Here is a 21,206-nt window from a genome sequence, read left to right as displayed (position 1 = left end):
AATCCAGTGAGCTCAACTACCTTAAGAAGGCACAAATTACAAAATAGAGCTAAGCTACGTTTAATTTAATTTCAGTATAAATGCAGCTATTTAGATGCGGTTTGTTAGAGAACATTAGTGAATAATCGGCACCATTAAGACCAAGGAACTCAGCAGATCGTATGATTTTATTTGTGTTCATGTCTTTACCACCCCTTGTTGCTCATTTATATTTGATCAGGTCTTCCCTTCCATTCACTCCTTTCCTGTGTTCATTAATGCTAGACAGGTCTTGCCATAAATGTTGATTTCTCTGTGTTTGGTTTCTGTATTTATCCTTGCGTTCTGCTCTTTAGGCTCTCTGGGTTTTGTTCTCTTAAGAGTCTTAATATTGTTCTTTTCCTCATGTTTTTTTTTTTTTTTAACTCTCAGCTCACGGTGTAAATTATTCATTTTCCTTCATTCCACCTGTTTGCCTCCTCTCTCCCAGATGCATCCTGTTAGCCATCAACCACCTGCCTCTTGTCTACAGTCACACTTCTGTGTTTGAGCCTCTCGGTCTCTGCCATTCTCTACTGGTTCCTCCTGCTATCATGCTGCTTCCTCCTCCATGGTTACCTTCCTTGCAGGTCCTCTCCATGGTTATTATTAAAACACTCAGATTATCTTTCTTTAGATCACAGAGAAAGGTGACCTCGGTTATATAAACATTCTTGGAGCACTTTTAATTCAATAAACCAATAATTGACCAATGGTTGCTATGGAGTTTGCCAGCTGTGGGTTAGAGAATCTGTTGACAGGACATCTAGTCAACCGAGCATCTCGCAGACGAGCACGCGCTGCTATTACTACTCATCTCTGGGGGAGTAAAAGCACAACTTACCTGTGTTTCCGTGAAAACGTTTCTGGAAGAGGTCCCGTGTGGATTTTTCTTTTTTTTTTCTTTATAAACTGAAAACCATTAAAAAAAAAGTTGCCATGTGGACAGCGACTGGATCTGTTTGGTGACATTCTTTGAGGGAGGTATTATTGCCACAGCCAGTACAGTCACCTAGTCGGCAGGTAAGAACGCCCAAGTTTCCGTCACGCAGGCTTTGCGGCTGTCTTGGTGCCATGAGACTGGCCTCAGTAATGGACGACACAAATCTGGCCTTTTTGGATGAATGAAACTAACAGCCATCGTTGAAACAAAGGCATAAAAAGTCCGATTGTCAGTTTGGGACACAGAAAACATGTGGAAGAAGATGCTCAAATTTGAGCTCTTTCACCTACTTTCAGAAAACCACAGTTGGCACAAAACTAATATTAATATTTCATCCTTATGGTGCCATAAGGTAATGCTGTGAAGATGCTTTTCTTAGTCGGGCAAACTGGTCAGATTGAATTGGAAGACTGATGAAGCTAAAAACGGGGAAGAAGAGGCAGCAAAAGACACAGAGGATGGTGATCAAACTATCGTCTTCCAGGAAGACAATCTAAACGTACAGCTGGAGGTTTACGCAATGGTTTAGACCAATATGTCATAATGGACCAGTTAAAGTACATAATTAAAACCAATTGAGAATCCATCAGAAGTGTTTATAATGGAGGGTTTTGGAAACTCTTCTTCCAATCTAAATGAGGCTGAGCAATTTTACCAGAAAAGAATGAGAAAGAATTGAAACACGAAACGTTGGTGGTGGGAGTATCATGCCACTGCGTTGATTTTATTTCTTTATTTTCAGCCGACATGGGAAACGGGATTGATGGAGCGAACATACAATGTTGCTTTGAAGAGAATGCACAAAAACATCAGTCTTGTAAAGTACATGCACCAAAAATCATCTTCTTATCCATTACTGCCTCTGAAACATTAAAACCCCAGCACAAAGAATACTGTAAATAAACAATTTCAAAGGGTTGTTTCTGGAGATTGAGGGGAAAAAAAAAAAAAAAAATTACCATGGATTGCCAGACTGTTTCTCGCACCGTCTTTCCTAAAACAGTGCCAAGAAAAATGAGGGATAACCTTCAGTTTCTTAATATTAACTGTCTCGCAAAATATGAGTTCATATTTGTATATATTTATATATCTTTAAAATTAAATGAGAACCTTGAAGCAAATCAAGTACAGAGAGAAATGAAATCCCTGTGATCGCAGATGATTTCTTTCTCTCTCTCTTTTTTTTTTTTTTTGGTACATTGTACTTTATTTCATCTGAAGCTTTCAGTCACAATCAAAGTCCTATCTGCCGATCTTCTATCGTTGGCAGCTTTAATAAAAAGTTAATAACTCGCCGGCTCTTGCTACACTTATACCCTGGATCAGGGGCAGAGGGGGTAACTGGGGTGTGAAATAGACTGCAGTTAGTTGATGGACTCATGAAAAGGACTCGGATGGCTGCTTGTCACTCACACAGCCGGAGAGCCGCCGCTGCTCCGCTCTGCTCCACCTGAAGTCAGAATATGAATCTAAATAGCCTGGAAAAAGGCATTTCTCCACCAATAGATCCCTGAAGTGGCATCATCACGGTGGAGTTATAGGCGGCGCAGCCTTGCCTTGCCTTGCCTGGCCCAGCCTCGCCCGCACCGCCGCGGGGTAGGAGGGGTTGTAGTGACGCCGTCATCCAATGGGCACCGGCTTCCTCCGGACGGAGCGCAGCATCTTCTGTCTCAGCGGCACTTTTGCGCCAGACAAGTAGGGACGTTCTCTTGCTCAGCGGTGGAGAAGAGAGAGGAGAGGAGAGAGAAAAAAAAACAAAAAACCTACACACACAAAACCACTACGGGAGATCCGGGAATTATACCGACTGACGGAGATTCATCCTTCTTCTTCTTCCTCCCCTGATTGTTTCTTCTTCTTTCTTTTTCTTTTCTTTTCTTTCCTTCTCTCTAACATTTTAGCATTTTATTTTGTTGTTGTTTTTTTTGGTTTGTTCGCAAAGATGATCGCTGGCTGCATCCTGTTGGCGTGCACCGTACTCGTGGGCGCATCCTCGGTAAGATGAGTTCGTTTTCTCCCCCGTCTGCTCCGGTTTTGGAGGTGCTGCACTGCCGTAGTGCTTTGCAGCGCGCTGCATGGGCGCTCGGAAGTGGCCGCGGACGGCTCACTTTGCCACGTTGTGCTGCGCCGCCACATGATGGGTGCAGTGGAGCCGGGCAGTTTGGAGAGGAAAGAGAGAGAGAGAGAGAAAAAAAAAATCTGCAAAGCTTGTGATTTAAAGTCATTTATTTATTTCTTAAAGACGGGCGACTAAAAAGTCAGAGCGTTTTCCTCCCCGGGAATAAACTGCAGCATTATTGCGGTGGTTTTTATACATGTGATGATGGCTTGTTGTTCCGCCGCCCGCAATTAAACTTCGCTTGCACGCTGCTAACATTTCAGCGCCAAACAACTGATCGGTTGGCGATCAGTTTTGCCTAATGAGGAAGAATAATCGGGGGTGTGTAAGAGGGGGGACATCTTATTCCGTTCACAGGCAAACAACTGCCATGGGTGAGCTGTCTGTCTGTCTGTCTGTGTGTGTGTGCGTGTGTGTGTGTGTGTGTGCAGTCAGAGGGGATGTGATACTACAGATGCATGAATCAGGTGCATGCTGCGAGGATAGTTGCTCTTTCCGGCTCGCACTCTGTGATCCTGCAGCTGTGCCTGATAATAATGCACACTTAGCATTTTTCTTGTATTCCTCTCTACACGTTGCAGAGACGAAATGCGGCTTCACTTTATGGACACTTTCTATGTTGTTGCCGTTACTCAAGCTGCTGGTCGCCTTTTATTTGAAGGATTATGGCTAATTATGATCATTTGTGTTCACAGATGAAGTATGGCTAATAGGATTTCACTGCATTGTGTCACTGCACTGTGGTGGTTTTTTGATCTGGGTGTTGCGGCTCACCACCCAGGACGGCAGCGTCGTCGGGGCGGCCTGGGTTACTTTAATGTAAAGTTATTTGTGAGTTGCTGCAGAAGTAAATGTTTAGCTGCTTATTTGCATGTGTTGAGGTTAGGCATGTGGTATGCAGACTTATTTTCATGTCGTGTGTGTGACAGGCATTCTACATGCAAACAAAAACACAGTTATCAAATAATGCAGGTTGGAATGTTTTGAATGACTGTCTTGTGGTTCTAAATTTGTGCAAAAATATACAAACTTTTATACAAAAAAAAATGGCATGGATGACCAAATTAATTTGATTTAAAACAAAACAAAAATAGTTTTACTTTTGCTACAATGACATATAATCACACTTAGTGTTGTTTTGACTTTGGGAGACTTAAAATAATAAATAATAATGAATAATCACTTCGTAGTGTTTGCAACTGCTCTTTATGCAGCTAAATTTTACATTTTTGCTGTTTTGCGTCTTTTGGCAACATCAACATATCACATATTAACGACTGCTAATTTGTTGTACTAAGCCTGCGTTAGGTAGCTTAGCAGCCATGCAGCGGAGTGATTTTTATTTTGACATGTAAGCAAGGAACGAGTTTACTAGCTGCCTTTCCTCCAGCTGGACGGCAGTGCACAGCATTGACACGGCTACTTGCTCATGTCCTAAAGAGGTCTTCAGACTGTAGGAGTGGTATTGCTTTTTGAAACCTCTGCCTACCCTTGATTTTGATTTTGGGGGAACTGACCTCACTGCACTGGAGGAAATCGTATAAAGCCAGTCATCTCCTCCCTGAAATTCCAGTTCCTAAAAAAATCTACACCCGGTGCTGAAGTCTAGTGATCGTGTAGAGGTGGCCAGGCAGGCGGAATCTGATGGTGATCGATCTGCTTCAGACGGTGGATCCAAGTTGAAAACAAACAGGAAGATTCAGTGTTGGTCTAAAAAACATCCACTTATGAACCTAAATTAGTCCACCTTTTTATTATTATTTTTTTCCCCCTTCCCCTAGGGGAGCAGGGCGGGCCAGCCCCCGAAGCCTCCCTGCAGACCCGGCTTCTCTCAGAACTTCTACACGGTGATCGTCCCCAGAGACGCACTACATGGCCAGAGCATCCTCAAAGGTAAGGCTGCTGCTGCTGGCTGCCATTTATTGACTGATGATTTTCTTTTTCTTTTCTTTTTTTCTTTTTTCTCATCTCTGCACTGATGTGTCGCATCGTGTGAGTCTGTGTTTGCCTACCTTGTGTGTGTGTGTGTGTGTGTGTGTGAAGAGGGGAGCGTGGGGCATACGATGCGGTGTGGGAGTCTCCATCACTCCTAAAAGGTCAGAATGTAATTTAGTCGCGGCGGTGCAACATGGACGCCGCACAGCACGGACGGGACTCTTTTCCCTTTTTCCCCCCCGCAGGATTCTGGGGATGCGATGTGACAGCAGGTAGCTCCACGCATTCTGTTCCAGCAGCTTTTCAATTGAAATGAGGTTTCACTGATGAATGAACACTGAAATTACTCCGACTGAAATAAAAATGAGAAATTACTTCTTTTTTTTTTTTCCTTGATTGACTTAGGGCGGAGGCTGTCGGAGCAGCTGAACAGCCTTCCTCCTTTCTCCTCCAACTTTTTTTTAAATTTTATTTTATTTTTCGCTGTTTGTTTCAGCTCCTTTTTTTAATCGCTTCGTTTTGTTCCTTTCTTTTTTTTTTTTTTTTAAAGAGAATCCAATTCCTGTTTTTCATCCACTTCATCTCTCTTCAGCCGAGGCGGCGCGCTGCACCTACTGCGAGGTTAATCTGCAGCCATCTGAAAATTATGCTGCAGCTTTTTCAGCATGTCTCATTTGTTTTCTGGTGAATCATAGCCATAATGGAAATGAATCCACCGCTCTCCCTCCCCCCCTCCAGCCACATTCCAGTGTCCCCCATTTGCATAATTGACTGACAAAGAACACCTTGAACAGTCGCCGAATGTGCTTGCATAGCGCAGAGCAGATTATATTTACATCTTAAAACTTTGTTTAAAGGCGCTGTAAGAAAGTATGTGACCTGTTATAGCTTTCTGTTCTTATAGAAGTTTTTTTGTTTTGTTTTGTTTTTTTGACATATGGTTTGTATCTTCAGTTTTAGTCAAAAATATCCTCTCTGTAAAGAAGAGATGCAGTTTTTAAAAGATAATCTCATTTAAGAGGAACAAAAATGTTCAAAACTAATCTGGTCATACATGAGAAAGTAATTAACCACTGAACTTAATGACTTGTAGCATCACTTTTGGCAGCGGCAACTACAATCAAGTGTTCTTTGTGGCTTGTTCAAGGTCATGCCACTGCAAGCCAAACTTTGACTAGGCCACCTCAAAAGTTTATTTTTTTGTTTTTTTTTGTGGTCATTCAATTGGGAATTTCTTTAGATCCTTACCCTGCTGCATATTCAAAGTCCACTTGAGTTTAAGGTCACAAACGTTCTTCAGCATTTTGTAGAAGACAGCGGTCCACTCAGACCTTGAAGCTGCAAAGCAACCCCGTAGCACCATACTACCACCACTGTGTTTGACTGTTGGTTTGATGCTATTTACTGAAATGCTGTCTTAGTTTTTTTTGTATACCAGATGCTTTGAGAAAATTTCACTTTTGTCTCATAAATCCACAGTCATTTCTGAAAACTTAATTTGAATGCAGTTTTTTTTTCTTTGTATTTACTCTTTGTGTGATGTTCAAATTTGTTTGATCTGAAACATTTAAACGTGATAAAGAAGCAAAAACTGAAGACATTTGTAAATTTGGGGCAGTAGCTCAGGGCTCCAATTTGTTGGGGACGCCCACATGCTTTCTTTTCTTTCTATAAATATGTTTTGGAAACATTTTACTTGCATAACACTGAAATGCTAATATCAGGAGAGTTGCATAAACATTTAGGGTTTTTTATGAACGTAAACAATGCTCAAGTATTTTAAGGTTAAGTTATAGCGCATTTTTTGGCTACAACATGAAGCTATTGGCAAGGGGACATACTAAATCTACCATGCATCATAAAAGCTTTTTTTCCTTCAGTGGCCACGGCACCAAAACTGGCTCCAGCCCAGGGGTCAACATCCTTGTAGTACCGGCCCTATGCACAGACATGGTGAACGATGAGGCTCGTTTTGAATATTAAGGAGGGCCGATCTGACATGAAATCGGCAAAAGCTTAGATTTAACTCAGGGAACGGAGCCATTGTTTGGGACGTTTCACATTCCCGTCGTCTCCTCCCTGCATAATAGCAAACTGTTACTCATAGTTGTGGATAGCGGCTCCAGCAAGCGAGCAGAATGAGGTAAGCTGTCCCCTGACACCTTGCCTTTATAGCCAAATATTTGTCTATTGTTTGTGAAATGCTGTTTGCCAGAGGGAAATGGCATTTTTATTGGAACAGCTGTTTGAGGATTTTCCGGCTGCAGAGCGTAACAATTGAATTATTCTGGAGGTGATTTTGTTGTTTAAGGAGCTGACAAGGACAGTGCAGCCGGTCGGCGGGGAGCCGCTTCGCCCCGGAGCCTCAAGGTCTCCAAACCGACTCGGGGCGTCGGTGCTGGTCAGGAAGAACGTGATGGATCCAGAGCGCTTACCATGCGGATGGATGTGGCGTGTGTGTGTGTGTGTGTATCACGGGGATGCGACATGTCCCAACGTAGCTATTAGCTGCTAATGCCTTCGTTTGAAAAAGTGTCACAGCAGAGCTTCAGCTGCGTCAGGTTGATTCACCTTATGTTCCCGATCACTACGGCTTTGATCCCATGTTACCTTGGCTTCCCGTTTCTCCGTCTCTCTCCAGTCGGTCTTTGTGAAAATCAATCTGAGATCCGTGCTGTCCTCCCATACCTGCTATTCAAAGAGATTCGGGTTCCAGCAGCTCGAGGCGTCTCACTAGTGATTAATGCGCAGCAAACTTGTCTTATTGGAGGTCTGTTTGCTGTGCAGTGGGACACAAAGTGGGAGGGAAACTCGATTTTTACAGTGTGAAAACCTCCAAACTCTCCCTTCCAAGGAAAATAATTGGTCAGGGCCTGTTGGGGGAGGAATCCTGGATGGTCTGGAGCTGGGAGGGGAACGGTTATGGGCCGGTTACCAGTAATAAAGTTTTAAAGCGGTACCATTTTTTAAAAAAAATCAGCCAAACCCTTTTTTATTATTATTATTATTTTTCAAGGTGCTTCGTTTGCATTTTGGAGAAATGAAACTTACTTGCAGTCAGTCCACTATATGTCCAACCAACCAATAGCCTCGCAAATATGACCTATTTTAAGTGTCTTTCATGGCAGTTCAGTTGTAGATTCATCACCAGCATCAAATATCCCAGATCATTAAAAATCATGTTCCGTTTCTCGCCCATTAATTCCAGAAATGCTTTTAAAATGAGACGTAGTTTTGGAGATGACCAAAACATTTCAGTAAAATTATATTGGCCTTGGGAGTATTGGTCACATAAATCACACACGTTTATTATAGTCTAAATTTACTATAATTTATATTGTTCAAAACTGTTTTAGTTAGAATTTTGAATAGATATAAATTTGACAAAATAATGGTCCTCAGTTATCTCCAGCTCCATTTTCCATCATATTCTGGAAATATGTTGCCTTGACTTATCAATTATTGAAAGAAAATGGGTCATTTCCCTCAGAAGGGGCTCGTAGAAAACATAAATTTGAAAATACGTCAATGGATCGTACAGCTGAAATCTAAGAAAAGTCTGAAATGATGCACTCAGTATTCAGATATTTAGACCTGATTTTTTTGCCTGTACCTGTCAAGCAGAAGGTTGTTTTACTGGCAAGAATATTTAACTTTCTGTGCAGTAAGCATGTTTTCTTAAAAGACAGTTTTCAGTGCTTTTCATTAAGTCTGTGCATCAAAGAAATTACAATAAGTAGGCTAAATGTTATTGCTAATCCTGTCCGAACTGTGATGATAATCGGCCAGTCGCAGGTCAAAGTGATCACGTCTTTGTTCAGCCGTAAAGTCAGCGTTCTCACACCTTCACAATCGCACGCCGGCCTCCACGAGACTTTCCAAAGTGCCGTTCTCCGGGGATTTCCGCCTCCCTCTGGACACGGACGTTTAGGTACGGGGTGAGGAGAGGGCAGAAAGCTGCAGCCCAGCAGGTGCAGCAGCGTGAAGCAAGCTCTGCTCTTCCAGTCACCGAGCAATCTGTCCACTTCGACTCCTCTCACGGCGAGGTGGAGGGGCCAGTTGTTTTGCTTCTGTTTCGCTCGGCGTGTGGGCGGCTAAGAAGGCGACCATGTAATATTTTTCTTGTCAAATTCATTAACACCCATCTCGGTTAATTAAAGGTGTTAGAAATGCCGTCTTCGACGCGGCGGCAGCATATGTCCGTCTGTCGCGGTGCGCCGCTGCCTTATCTACCACTTTTTCTCTCCGTTCCGTCCGTACCGGTGTCGGATCACGCCTTGCATAACTGCTGGAAATCACTCCAGTATGTATGTTTCAGGGCGCAACTTCCAGTGATTGTCAGTTTGTGTTCATTTCGTCGTAATGAACACTAAATGTTGGCACGCGACTCCACCAACATCACGTTTAGCTTCTTGCCAACATTGCTCGTCAAACATGTCTTGTGTTTTTCTGTTTTCTTTCTCATTATTTTGAACTAACACAGTACTAATACCTCGTAAAAGCATTCATACTCCCTTTGAATTCAACATTTTGGCACATCACAAACACATTTGCATAACTGTGAAGTGAAAGTAAAAGGCTCCCTGATTTTTCCCAGAAAATATGTTATTTTGGGGGAATATAGCTCCTCTGGCTTTCCACGTTTTCCTTACAAAAAGAGCTCAAGCTTCGCCAAGTTGGAGGGATGCATCCGTGAACATCGATTTTCAGGTTTTGACACTTATTCACAGTTAATCGTAGGTGGTAGGGGTTTTATCATAAACTGGAACGGAGACGCTTTTCTCACGTCACACGAGTCACATGGTCAACAACCTGATGTTGCCACTTGTGCAAACCACGAAGAAGAAGTCAGGAAGTAGTTGGAGGATGATTGCGCGGCATGTTTTTTAATTACCATGTGAACAAACTTATTTACGTATAATTTTTAAATTCCGTTTGTTATTTAATGGAAACACCGTAATTGTGAAACTGTGCTTGTTGCGACATTAGCAGAATATTGACAAAGTTTTGTAATAGAGACACAGTTTGTGATTTAACTTAGGAAGTCTGGAAACACAGGAAGGTGTCTACATATTTTTCATTGTCCCGTTTGACATTTAGTTTCACATGTATTTGTTGTGATCTGTGTTTCTCTGTGTATTTATTTTGAGATTTTCTGTGTTTAGTCCTGTCCTCCCTGTTGTTTGTTTCCCAGGTGTGTCTAGTAACCTGATTACCCTCCCTGTGTATTTAAACCCACCTCTTGTCTTTGGCTCTTGTCGGGTCCTCGTCTTTGTCAGCGTCTTATGTCAGTTGTTGTCTGTGTCGGCTCTCCAGTAGAGCTGTTTAAGTCCTGGTCAGCTTGCTCCTTGATCAGTCTTTCGTCAGTCGCTGCCGGTATTTAGCTGTGTGCTATTTTCTCTGCCGTGCCGCCTGCATCCGGACTGTTGAGCTTTTCATCATTAAATTCATCATTTTCTTCACAACCCGGCGTTCATCCTCACCACCTCTCAAACCACCACCCCATGACAGTATTGATAGTGCTGGTTTTTAATGTTAAACGTTTTATCGTAATATCTGAAGAAAAGAGAAAACCTTCCTCTGTCGTAAAATCTTTTTCAATAAATGTCAAACTTGAGCCACAACTTTGAGGTTTTTTTTCTTTTTTAAAGTTTGCCCCGCTGTGTATTTCGAGTTTGACACCTCTGCTCTAAAACCATTCTACCTTTACAGCCTCCTACAGGTTTTCTTTCAGACTTGGCTTGTATGCAACACCATCCTTGCTGGAGGAGAAGCGTCCTCACAGCACGATCCTGCCCCCGCGGTTAAGACGCCGTGTTCAGAGTTAGTTTTCCATCGCACGTCGTCCACCGTTTACTTTGGGTCTCATTCGATCACCTCTTGGCACATTTTTATCTTCTACATGACGAGAACGTGGCTGTTTCTGATTGATCCTCGTCAGTTTTGGGGACCTGCCATGTTCTCTGGTAAATTTGCAGTTCCATTTTTCTGACGACGGTTTCAACAGCACTGTGAAAAATGTTTAAAGGTTGAGACATTTGATAACCCAACTGTATGCCTGTCTGGTCTCTTCATAATGATTTTCGCTCACTTATTTTCTCTAACAAACCTCCATGAGGATTTTATTTAGGGGGATTAGATTGACAGGGGTGAAATACAAATACTGTTCTTTATTTGCTTTTTTTTCCAATTCCTCAGTGTTTTTCTACTTTTTCTTGTATCCCCCAAATTTCCAATAATATAGATGTTTTTGCTTGATTAAATGACTATTTTTGCAAGGCACTCTGCTTCCGTACATGAGACCAAGTTTTTTTTTTTTGGTACCAAGTGTTTCACTTCAGCCAGCAGCGGCTGGTTTGCCAACGTTTGGAAGAGAGCAGCTAGAAGACGTTGTCTGGCAAGGGAGGAAAAAAACCCAAAACAAAACCATCTCAGCATGAAAAGGAATAATTACAGGCGGAAAAAGATGAAATCCATTTTACAAGAAAACAAAATCCATTTTCCCCTGTTTTTTTTTTTGTTTTTTGTTTTTTTTTGACTGAGTGCCTGTGTCCAAATGATTTAGTCCTGATGGGAGTGGCCTGTTGCAGCCTGACGGTACCCGCTCCCGTACTGCGTGAGGCTTCGCTGGAGGGTTTAATGAGGAAGGAAATGATGCGAGTTGCATACAGGAATCCTTACCAGCTTTCATCTCTGCTGAACACTGGAGAGTTTTTTTTTTTCTTCTTTCTGTTTTTCTTTCCGGGGCCCAACATGTTTGAGCACCATTTTCCACCACCGTCATCATATAGCTCCCGTTGTTTGGCACAATAAGCCTCCGCCTCTTCAGCCAGACCGCTGCTGTTTTGTTGCCAGGTGGGGGTGCAACACCGCGGTGAGACGATGCTTTATCTCTCGGCGGCAATTGTGGGGAAAGCCTTTAAGCCGCCTGGCCGCTGGGTCACCATAACCTCCAATTTTATCCACGTTTTGCAGGTTTTTGTGTTTGTGCCGGAGCAAAGTTTTCTCAGCCGATTACGAATTTTGTAATCCCTTTTTGCTTGTTCCTCTCCTTGTTTGGCTGGTCCAAAAATATCCAATAAATGCTCCATCACCAAGCAAACCTAAGGACTCCCCTTTGCCGGCTCTAAGTCGGGGATTGTGTGTCCTGTTGAGGGCAAAGCTTCTGCACCATCAAAGGAAAGAAATATATATATATATTTCTTATATATAAGAATATAAGAATATATAATATATATATTTCTTATATATAAGAAATATATATATATATAAAAATAATGGGCAATGAAAATTGGAAATACATTATGCAAATAAAGTTAAAAAAAACACATCAGGCTTTTAGAGCAGAAATAAATAATTTAGGTTCACTTTATGCGTGATGTAAAAAAAATCTCATACTAGTTCTCACCCTTTTTGGTTTTGGATGTTCTCACACCTGACTGTAATGATTGGGGGACAAAGTTAGAACATTTTGTTACATTTTCAGTCGGAATGGTTCGCTGGCACCCTGCTGAACCAAACGCTTTGTAAAACCTGTTCACCGTCTGGCCTGTGGTGGCGCTGCACCGAGAACCGCTGAAGGAAACAACATGAAAAGGTACAAAGAAGACATGAGGTCAACTTCTTTCTCCACAGAATGTAAACAAAAAAGGGAGTAGCGTCACATTTTACCAGTTGTAGGATTTGTCTTTTCCCTCTTGCGCTAGAGTCTTGTGTTCATTTTGGTTGGATTTACCCAGAATGCCCTGTGCAGGAGAGCAGGAAGTGGACCATAGTCCACTTCCTGCTCTCCTGTCTGGTTATGCGTTTGAACCGTGCCAGAGTTCACTTCAACCAAACCGAGACCTGGATTTGTTGGCGGCTCTGAGTTTGCATCGCAGTTCGATTCTGCATTCTCACTTCCACTAGAAACCAAACTTTCTAGGCACATTAACTAGAGTTTCATTGAACAGGGCTGGTGTGAATGCATCCTTACTTTCAGATTAGTCAGAATTTATGACTGGTAAAATGCTGAGAGGTCCTTTAATAAGTGTTATGCATCGTTCAGTGACCCTGCTGGTCATTCATTTTGAACTTTATAGGTTTAAGAGGCTGCTGCGATCGAGTGGTTGACCACGGAAGACCCTCGTTTAACTAATTCACAAATGTCTGCCCTGCCTCAAACTTACACGAAATAACTCATCCTATGCTTCCATGTAAATGTTTGTGTGGGTGTCGGGTCAGGATTAAAGGTGAGGGCTATGATATACAGACGAGCAAACAGCAGGGCCTTAAGGTTGCCCATTCCTGCTGGAGGCAGATAAGCCAAGAAAAGGGGAATAACCAACTGCTGCACGTCACTGTGCAAACCATCAACTTGCCCGAACGGACACCTAGGAACACAGAGGATGACGTCGGCTCGGCACGCGAGACATTGATTTGCCGCTCGGTCGGATAGCGTCTCTTTAAGTTGCTGTCAGCACATATTTGAAAAGACAACAGTGATTAGCATCACCCTTTGGCCCTCGTCGGTCCTGGGAGACGGCAAACGCGAGCAGGCTGTTTTAGCTCAGGTGCCTGGCTGGATGCTTGTTTGCTGTTACGCTGCTAAGATGCTTAGACAGAAAGTGGCAGTGGTAAATATGAGGTCCCAAAATCTTTTAGGCTAATGATATTTTTGATGGATGCTTCACAAATACAAATAGGAAGAGAAATGAGTAAGGGATGCATTTTTCAGCCTGTCAGGACTGGTAGTGCTCAGCATAATAACCACCCATTTCATTATGACTACGATATTCTTGAGCATTATTTTGGATTTCTTTGGTTAGATTTTTGCTCTGCGGGGCCCCAATCAGAGTTTGTTTCTCCTGTTGGTCCGGACCTTTTGTGTAGGTGTGAATGCACTCAAGGGAACGCTGTCATTTCTGTCCAGTGGTAGGAATAATCGTCACCTGCATGTCTTTCTTTACAAGTTATAATCCGCTTGTAATAAAAACCACAACGTGAAAGCAAACCGCACCAAACGGAATAAAAAAATTTGAGTCTTGACCTAACAAGCAAACAAGCGGACCAAAGCATTTCCACACGCTTAGAGTTTGACATGACTTAAACTGCTCCTAATGTTTGGACAAAACTTAACAGATATTTATCTTGTATTTTTTTTTTCTTCTTGGAAGTATTATATGGTAAAAGGACTGAACTTATATAGCGCTTTATCCAGTCATTTTGACCGCTCAAAGCGCTTTACACTAGAGTCACATTCACCCATTCGCACTCACAAATGCTCCCACATGTATACACTGATACGCAGATCGGTAGGCGATATATGACTTTCTGAAATAACAGACTGTCCATTATGAGACGTTTCATGATTTGCTCCACTCATATGTTCAGACTACTAATATACCTGGAAAATCACTAAAATTACTGTATTTTTTTTGTCACTTAAAGTAGCTGTATGTAACTTTTATAATTTTACATATTTAAGTGTCACCATGTTGTGATGTTATAAGACAATCTGCTCCTCCGCCTTCTCCCTGTGGCTCTGCTGTCATCTGCACACTTGCTCTGCTCTGTCAGAAACAACCAATCAGAGCCAGGAGGCGGGTTTCACTGCTATCAATCACCCTCTTGTACGCTGCTCACGCCTTCCCCCTTTCACGCTACAGCTGGTTTACCACCACCACCGCCATGAATGCCAAGGCTAGTTAGCATAGCCACTGATGACGATGGATAAACAGTTTTCCTGAAATGATGAGTTGTTTCTCCGCCATTAGCACATTGAGCAACCTGTACATGAGGTTGATTGACAGCACTAAGACCCTCCTCCGGGGTCTGATTGGTTGTTTTTGACCGGGAAGCAGTGCATTTCTTCTGATGGCAATAGTAGCTCAGGAAGGAGGCGAAGGAGCTCGATCTGTACAGATTATCTGTGTTATACCGTCACAATATGGTGACAAGTTTAACACGTGTAAACAAAAACAACATATTTTTGTAAAAGTTACATACTGTACCTTTAAGGGATGAGCTGCTTTGGACTTCAGTCAAGGCATGACCTCAAGCAACACAGGATTATGTTGTATAGATGGGCCACTAAACCTGATATCTGATCAAAGAATGATATCAGGATTGATTCAAATAGCAGTACTGGATTGGATTAACCCCCTCCCTCCATCTTTAAAAGCAATCTTGAATTGAATGTCTTTTTTTCTTCTTCTTCTTCTTTTTGCTTCCGTCATCTCTGGGCTTTTAATTTAACAGCGGGTCTCCAAGTTCACAGGGAGAGGAGAAAAATATGAACACGCTGAACTTTAATCTAAATGATTTATTTAAAAGGGGATCCTGCCTTCGTTTTTATCACTTGTACGCTTTCGGCCCCGGACTTCCTGCCGTTTAATACCGTCTCTGAAAGTTACATACACAAAATGACATGTAACATGACCCCAATTAGACGACAGCAGGAACATCTGGCAAAGAGCCATATCTGCTTTGAAACGGCAAGCTGGGAGTTTTTGCAGCGCCGCAGAGAACTTCTGACTCCTAACCTACTATCTGAAGTGACAGGGCTTTCATAAGTACGTCCAGACCCAAGAACCCGGTAGCGTGGGAAGGATTATGTTTTCAGGCATTTGATAAGCGGAATGCCATTTTCCTTCTGACTCATGAACGTCTCTCTTGTCCTCCAGAGAGTCTTTCATCTCGGCAGCCAGGACCTGCAGTCTGTGGCGAGCTGATAGAATACAGGTACAGAAGATGAGCCACATCATTTCTCTTTATCTCGCCTGCCTTCTTACCAAGCCGAGCCGCGCTCCTATATCCCTCAAACTCCCTACAACATCACATACACGCTGAGCCAATTCCATCAAGGAAGCCACCCAAGATATAGTACATTCCCCAGCACAATGCCTTTCATCCCGTTTTGTAGTCTTTCTCTCTCTGCGGGTAGGGAGTGAGGCTGCTGGGGGCCGAAGGGGGAAGAAAAGGTTGGTTTTAAAAGATGGAAAGCTGGCTGTCAGCGGAAATGTTATTGTCAGCGCTTCAATGTGAGTTTTATTACCGGTCGTACGCTGATCTACGCCGGTCTCCTCTGAGTTTGCTGATATGCGCTTTGGTCTAATGGTCATTCACTGGGTCTTGCCATGTTCTCACGGGCTGTTGAACTGCAGCAGATATCCATATTTATTGGCCCCTCTGGTAAAGATGTGTAAAAGGTCTTAAAACAAATTCATCTTTTATTGCAGTGGCATTACCTCACGCTGACAAAAAAGTCAACCTTTGGATCTAAGTCCATTTATTCTTTGGGTAAAATGATGCCATTTAAAGAAATAATTATTTTTTTCTTTACAATTTTACCTGTGGCACAGTTACGTTCACCTAGAAAAATTAAATTCAATATTTGCCACTGAGGCACTTTAAACTTTAACTATACATTTCAAACTCAACAAACGTATGCGTAGTACTGCATGATTTTCTATTTCAATGGGTTTAAAGAGGCAGTATTTTGTATTTTCCAGGGACATGGTGCCATTTTATAGCACAATCAAGTAACTTTGTTAACTTCAGTTGCTAAAAATGCTACGTATCTCAAATATGACTTAAAAGAAATGTTACTTTGTAATTTAACACCTTGAAATTAGGCCTCTATCACTTTAAAAACTCCCATCCTTTGTAAAACTCCGCCTTCAGGAAGTCATCACAACAACGCTCCTCTGCTAACCCTTTAGCAATGTTGTTAACTGTGTTGCACTGAGAAGGAGCTTGTATTATGAGAACCTGTCACAGTTCCACCAGGTGTTTGCTAATTGCTGCTGGCTAGTCTGTAGGAGTTGAGTGGGGAAGACGCAGGGAAGAAGTGCTCCATGAGTCAGAAAATCTGAATCTTGGAAACTCCAGCTCTGAGGAGGCACTAGGTCCACCCAGCCTTTTTGAACAACTAAATGGTTGCCATGGGAGATTAGAGGATTTCTCAAATATACACGATAGAATCAAGGCAACATGTCAGGTATGTTTTTGATGAGGGAATAGAATAACATGATGTAAAGCTCAGAAAAGTCAGTTTCACACAATACCGCCCCTTTAAATATAAAGTGACACAGATGTCCATTTTTATAACCTGCTGTAGGCTGGACAATGACATATCGCTATCTCACCACCAAATACAATGAGCTGCATGGCAGTCGAGGTTAAAAGAAAGGAAAAAAATCACCAAAGGTCACAGCAGCAAAGAGTGGGATGTTGAGTTCAGTGGGTCTCCATGGGAACAATTAGATGCGAACTGATGCGAACTGGTTGTACACAAGTGATGCCAGAAAAACAGCCTTTTCATGTCCTACCACCCAACATAAACATGTGAAGTAGGAACATGTATAGATTAGGCTTTTTGGGGCAGGGAACACTCCAGCTGAGTTTATTTATTTTAAATTTTTTTAATTCACGCAAACACATGATTAAACCAAAGAAACTGAGGGGATATTTTTAATAAAATGGTTTGTATATTTCAAAAATAATCCCAAAATGCCAACATTAAGTTGAAGCTTTGTAATTTGTGTTACTGAGAACGCTGTAGCTCTGTAGATTGCTCCTCTGCTACCAACTGTGTAATACAGTCAGATCTCATCTGCAGTGTAAATCCTCTGGTTAAAATAAGAACCGCAATGAATGTCATGAGCTTGTAGCAAAGTTACAAAAAATCAGAGAGACGTCCTTGACCTCCGAATCCTCTTGAGAGCGCCCTCCGCCGTACAGTTCGCTCCATCATGAATTCCTCAAAGCACAGCGGCCTATTATAGGAAACTGGAAACTAGCAATCGCTTGGTCCTCAGCAGGAGAATGTCCCAAACCTAAGGTCAGCTCAGCTAAGAAATTGATTATCATTAAATCAACCTTGTTTCAATACTTCTGACATTCTGCAGACCTAAATCATTCGGAGAACCTGGACCCAGGAACGGAAAAAGAAGAATGGTCAAAAATCCCCTTCTCTCTCTGTCAGTGTGTGTGTGTGTGTGTGTGTGTGTGTGTGTGTGTGTGTGTGTGTTCTCCAACCTTGTGAAAAGTTATTGAGAAAGACTAAGTGGTGTCAAAAAGGGGTTGTCAATAATTCTGCCACTAGTGATTTTTGTTAAAAGCTGTTATTTCTTAAGGCGACTGTCTTCCTCGCTAACCCCAAGTTGTTTCCTTGTATTTATCTTCCTAGCGATGAGCTGTGAGAACCAACCCCGCATAGTTTTCAGCGCACCGCACACCCTGAGTCTGGCTTCTCAGCCGATCTATAATTCCTGACAAAACAGAGGCGAGCTAATTATGCCCCCACTTCTGACCTTCCAACTGTGCTGACCTCGATATGATCAGAGCTCAGATCGCATCTTCAAGAGCGGGCCGGGTGCGGGTTAAGTCATGGAGTGATTAGAAGGAAAACGGGGAGGAATATGCCTGTGAGGGAGTTAGCCAGCAGAAGTCCTTGGCAAGGGATTAATGGATAAGAAACAAGACTCTGCTGGATGAAGAACTAGACATTTTGCTGCTGTATTTCGAGTGTTGTCAGAGCGGCAGCTTCATAGGAAAATATTTAAGTGGCGTTTTGTAGAAAGTCTGTCCCAATTAGGGTTTAACCCACCTCAAACATAGCGATGTTTTACATAAATTGTCGGAGACGGCTGTGAAGATGTTTTGAAGGCACGGACTCACCCTTCACCGCCGGCTAATGACCTTGTAATTCTGTGAATACGATTTGCATTTATTATTGGAAACCTTTAGTAATCAACCACCCTCTCTCATAATCAATGTTTATTAGCACTTTGCATCTCTGCAAACTTTTAACAGATTTTTCGGCCTTGATTAAGACTCCGTCGGCCCAGGGTTGCGATGCAGAAACGAGCCATTTTCCCACCAGGAAACCTCCGTATCACCTTCTAGCTGCGAGCGTAACCCAGCTCATTACACAGGTTTTTCCTCCCCTCCTCTAAGACTTGCAGGATTTGCATGCATTTGAATGCAAATCAGGTCTTCAGCTTTGAAGTGCCGGTTTTGCCGCTCAAGTCGCCTACTTGGGATGTCATTGTGCTTGTTTGTGTTGGCATGACAAAGCACTTTTAAATGGATTGTTAGATACATGAGCATCATCTCAATTACTAGGGAAAAAAGGGAACAGTTTAAGTAGAGTTATCCTGCAAAATGTGCCTTAATTGAATTGTCTTCATTTCAAAATAACCTGAAGACTTTTGAGCCTTTAGGGTTGATTAGTAAAAAAAAAAAAAAACTGCAAATGGTTTGACTTTTACATAATGTTGTCATACTGAGCTTTGCTCTGCTAGGAAGGATTGGACACATTGTCAAGATTTTTACTTTTTTCTTTTTACTCGCAACAAAAAATGTAGTTGGTTCCAATGATTTACTAGTCGGTGATGGACTGATGCATCACAGGCGCACAAAACAGCATCGTTACTGATCCTTCCTCCCTTTAGTCGTTGGGCTTTTCAACCATCGTTGCAATTTGTGTTTACATCCTTGTTGTTTTTGTCATTTTAAATAACTTCCCAGTGATGTTTGCACCGTTTTTTGTAGCCTGTTGCTGTTTTCTGTGCACAAACAGGGTTTCCCAGAGTATTATGAACCTGGCAGGCCACCAGGCTTTACTTGCCCCCCACCAGGCTTAGCATTGTTTGTTTATGTTTCTGATGGATTCATGTGAAGAATTATGCCACACGCATTTTGAGAAGTACGAAAAGCAGGTGGATATTTAACCAAGTACAGGCAGAGATGTATGCGTATGTATTTGGACCTGCATGTAGAAGTTTTGCAGAAAATCCACAGTTTGTGGTTTTATCATAATGGTAGAATATTATTATAGTAGTTCAAATTCTTAAAATCCCAAAACTATTCGCCGGGAATTTTTTCCTCAATGTAGTGTACCAAGTGCTGTACATATATACAAAAATTTAAAAATGAATGAATTAAGATACGTACACCTCTTTGGATGACCCACTGCGCGTGGGCAGTGTTATATATATATATATATATATATATATATATATATATATATATATATATATATATATATATATATATATAAATATAAGATTTTTTATTTATTTTGACACAAGATTTGCTTTTCTTCCACTTAACTCATGCAGGGGGTGGAACTCAAACAAATCTGATTATATTTATTGCAAGAAAAATGCATTTATCAAGGGCAAATCAATTTGACCAACCGAGCTAAAACGAATCAGACCCGCCCCTGGTACTAACTGAATCAGCCATAACAGACCATGTTCAAGCAGCCCAGCTCCATTGAATTAGGGCAACGTAAAATGCTTCGTCATGTAAGAAAATCATGGAGCCGGGTAGATTTTTCATTCAACAAGTTCAGTTTTTTTGAGCGTCTGGCTCTCAGAGCCAAGCCCCCACCAGTGTTCGGCATCCATCACGACGTAGTTTTGTTTACTCAGCTTTTGGCTGAAGGTAATCTCTGCCTGCACCCCGGCTGCCATTTTGTTCAGCCTCCCCCAGTTATTTACCCCCCGCCCCCCACTCCATCCCTCCACTCCCCTTCTTGATTCAGTGGCTCAGATTGACATATCGCTCCTCACTCTGATGACGGATTACAGCCGGGTAGTTTGACCTTGTTCTGCCACTTGGCCTCACATGTTCTCCTGCACTCATATTCTCACTGTAGGAGATGAGAAACACGGCCTACTCAAAGTGATTTACGTTTGCCTCGACTCAACACACAGATCCGTCTAAGCTGCTGCTAAATGCATCTCCAGAGGGCCACTCCGTGTTGCGCAGCGCAGCCATTTTTTTTCGTTCTTTTTTTTTAGGTTTTTGCTATTCTACTGCCTTAATTAAAAGACTGCACTGTGAAGACGCCTTTGTTCTGCAAACTCTAATATCAAAAAGGTCCCTCGCCGGAGAGGGGCCCCGCACTCTGCTTTGTCCTCAGGATTAATTCTGCTACGAATCTATATTTGATCAGGGCGCCCGTGTGCGCATGTTTTCCTCCACATTTTCTTATTCCTTTTTGCCTTTTTTTTTTTTTATGCGTAAGCACTGACACAGTTATGCATTCAGAAATAAACCAAGGATATCTGGTGTGTGTATACATCCGATTGCAGGCGGCGCTCCATCCAGAGGGTGATTATCTTAAACGGAGAAATTAAAGGATTACAAAGCAGCCCGGTAATCCAGCTGTCAATCTCAAGGCTCATTAGTACAACT

The 21,206-nt window shown here is 42.3% G+C and overlaps 1 protein-coding gene and 1 long non-coding RNA gene across 3 annotated transcripts in view; one reads left to right on the top strand and one right to left on the bottom strand.

The window, feature by feature from the left end:
* Nucleotides 1-435: 435 nt before the first annotated feature.
* LOC107837498 (uncharacterized) lies at nucleotides 436-17,920 on the bottom strand. The gene is made up of 3 exons (XR_001663519.1): nucleotides 16,928-17,920; nucleotides 1,100-1,103; nucleotides 436-447 (listed from the first exon to the last, which is right to left on the bottom strand). It is a non-coding gene; the product is annotated as an uncharacterized LOC107837498 (long non-coding RNA).
* Nucleotides 2,136-21,206, top strand: part of LOC103145804 (cadherin-4-like) — a 307,601-nt gene continuing 288,530 nt past the window's right edge. Inside the window, exons 1-2 of one of the 2 annotated variants that reach the window (XM_016677075.1) lie at nucleotides 2,136-2,957; nucleotides 4,862-4,973. In XM_016677075.1, the coding sequence (XP_016532561.1) occupies nucleotides 2,904-2,957; nucleotides 4,862-4,973 (166 nt within the window). In that variant the 5' untranslated portion in view covers nucleotides 2,136-2,903. The remainder of the gene's footprint in view (nucleotides 2,958-4,861; nucleotides 4,974-21,206) is intronic. The other variant, XM_007563401.2, reaches the window with a different exon arrangement.

Source organism: Poecilia formosa, unplaced genomic scaffold, assembly GCF_000485575.1.
Source record: "Poecilia formosa unplaced genomic scaffold, Poecilia_formosa-5.1.2 Scaffold147, whole genome shotgun sequence".
Classification (NCBI taxonomy): domain Eukaryota; kingdom Metazoa; phylum Chordata; class Actinopteri; order Cyprinodontiformes; family Poeciliidae; genus Poecilia; species Poecilia formosa.
This window is presented reverse-complemented; position numbering and strand designations above follow the sequence as displayed.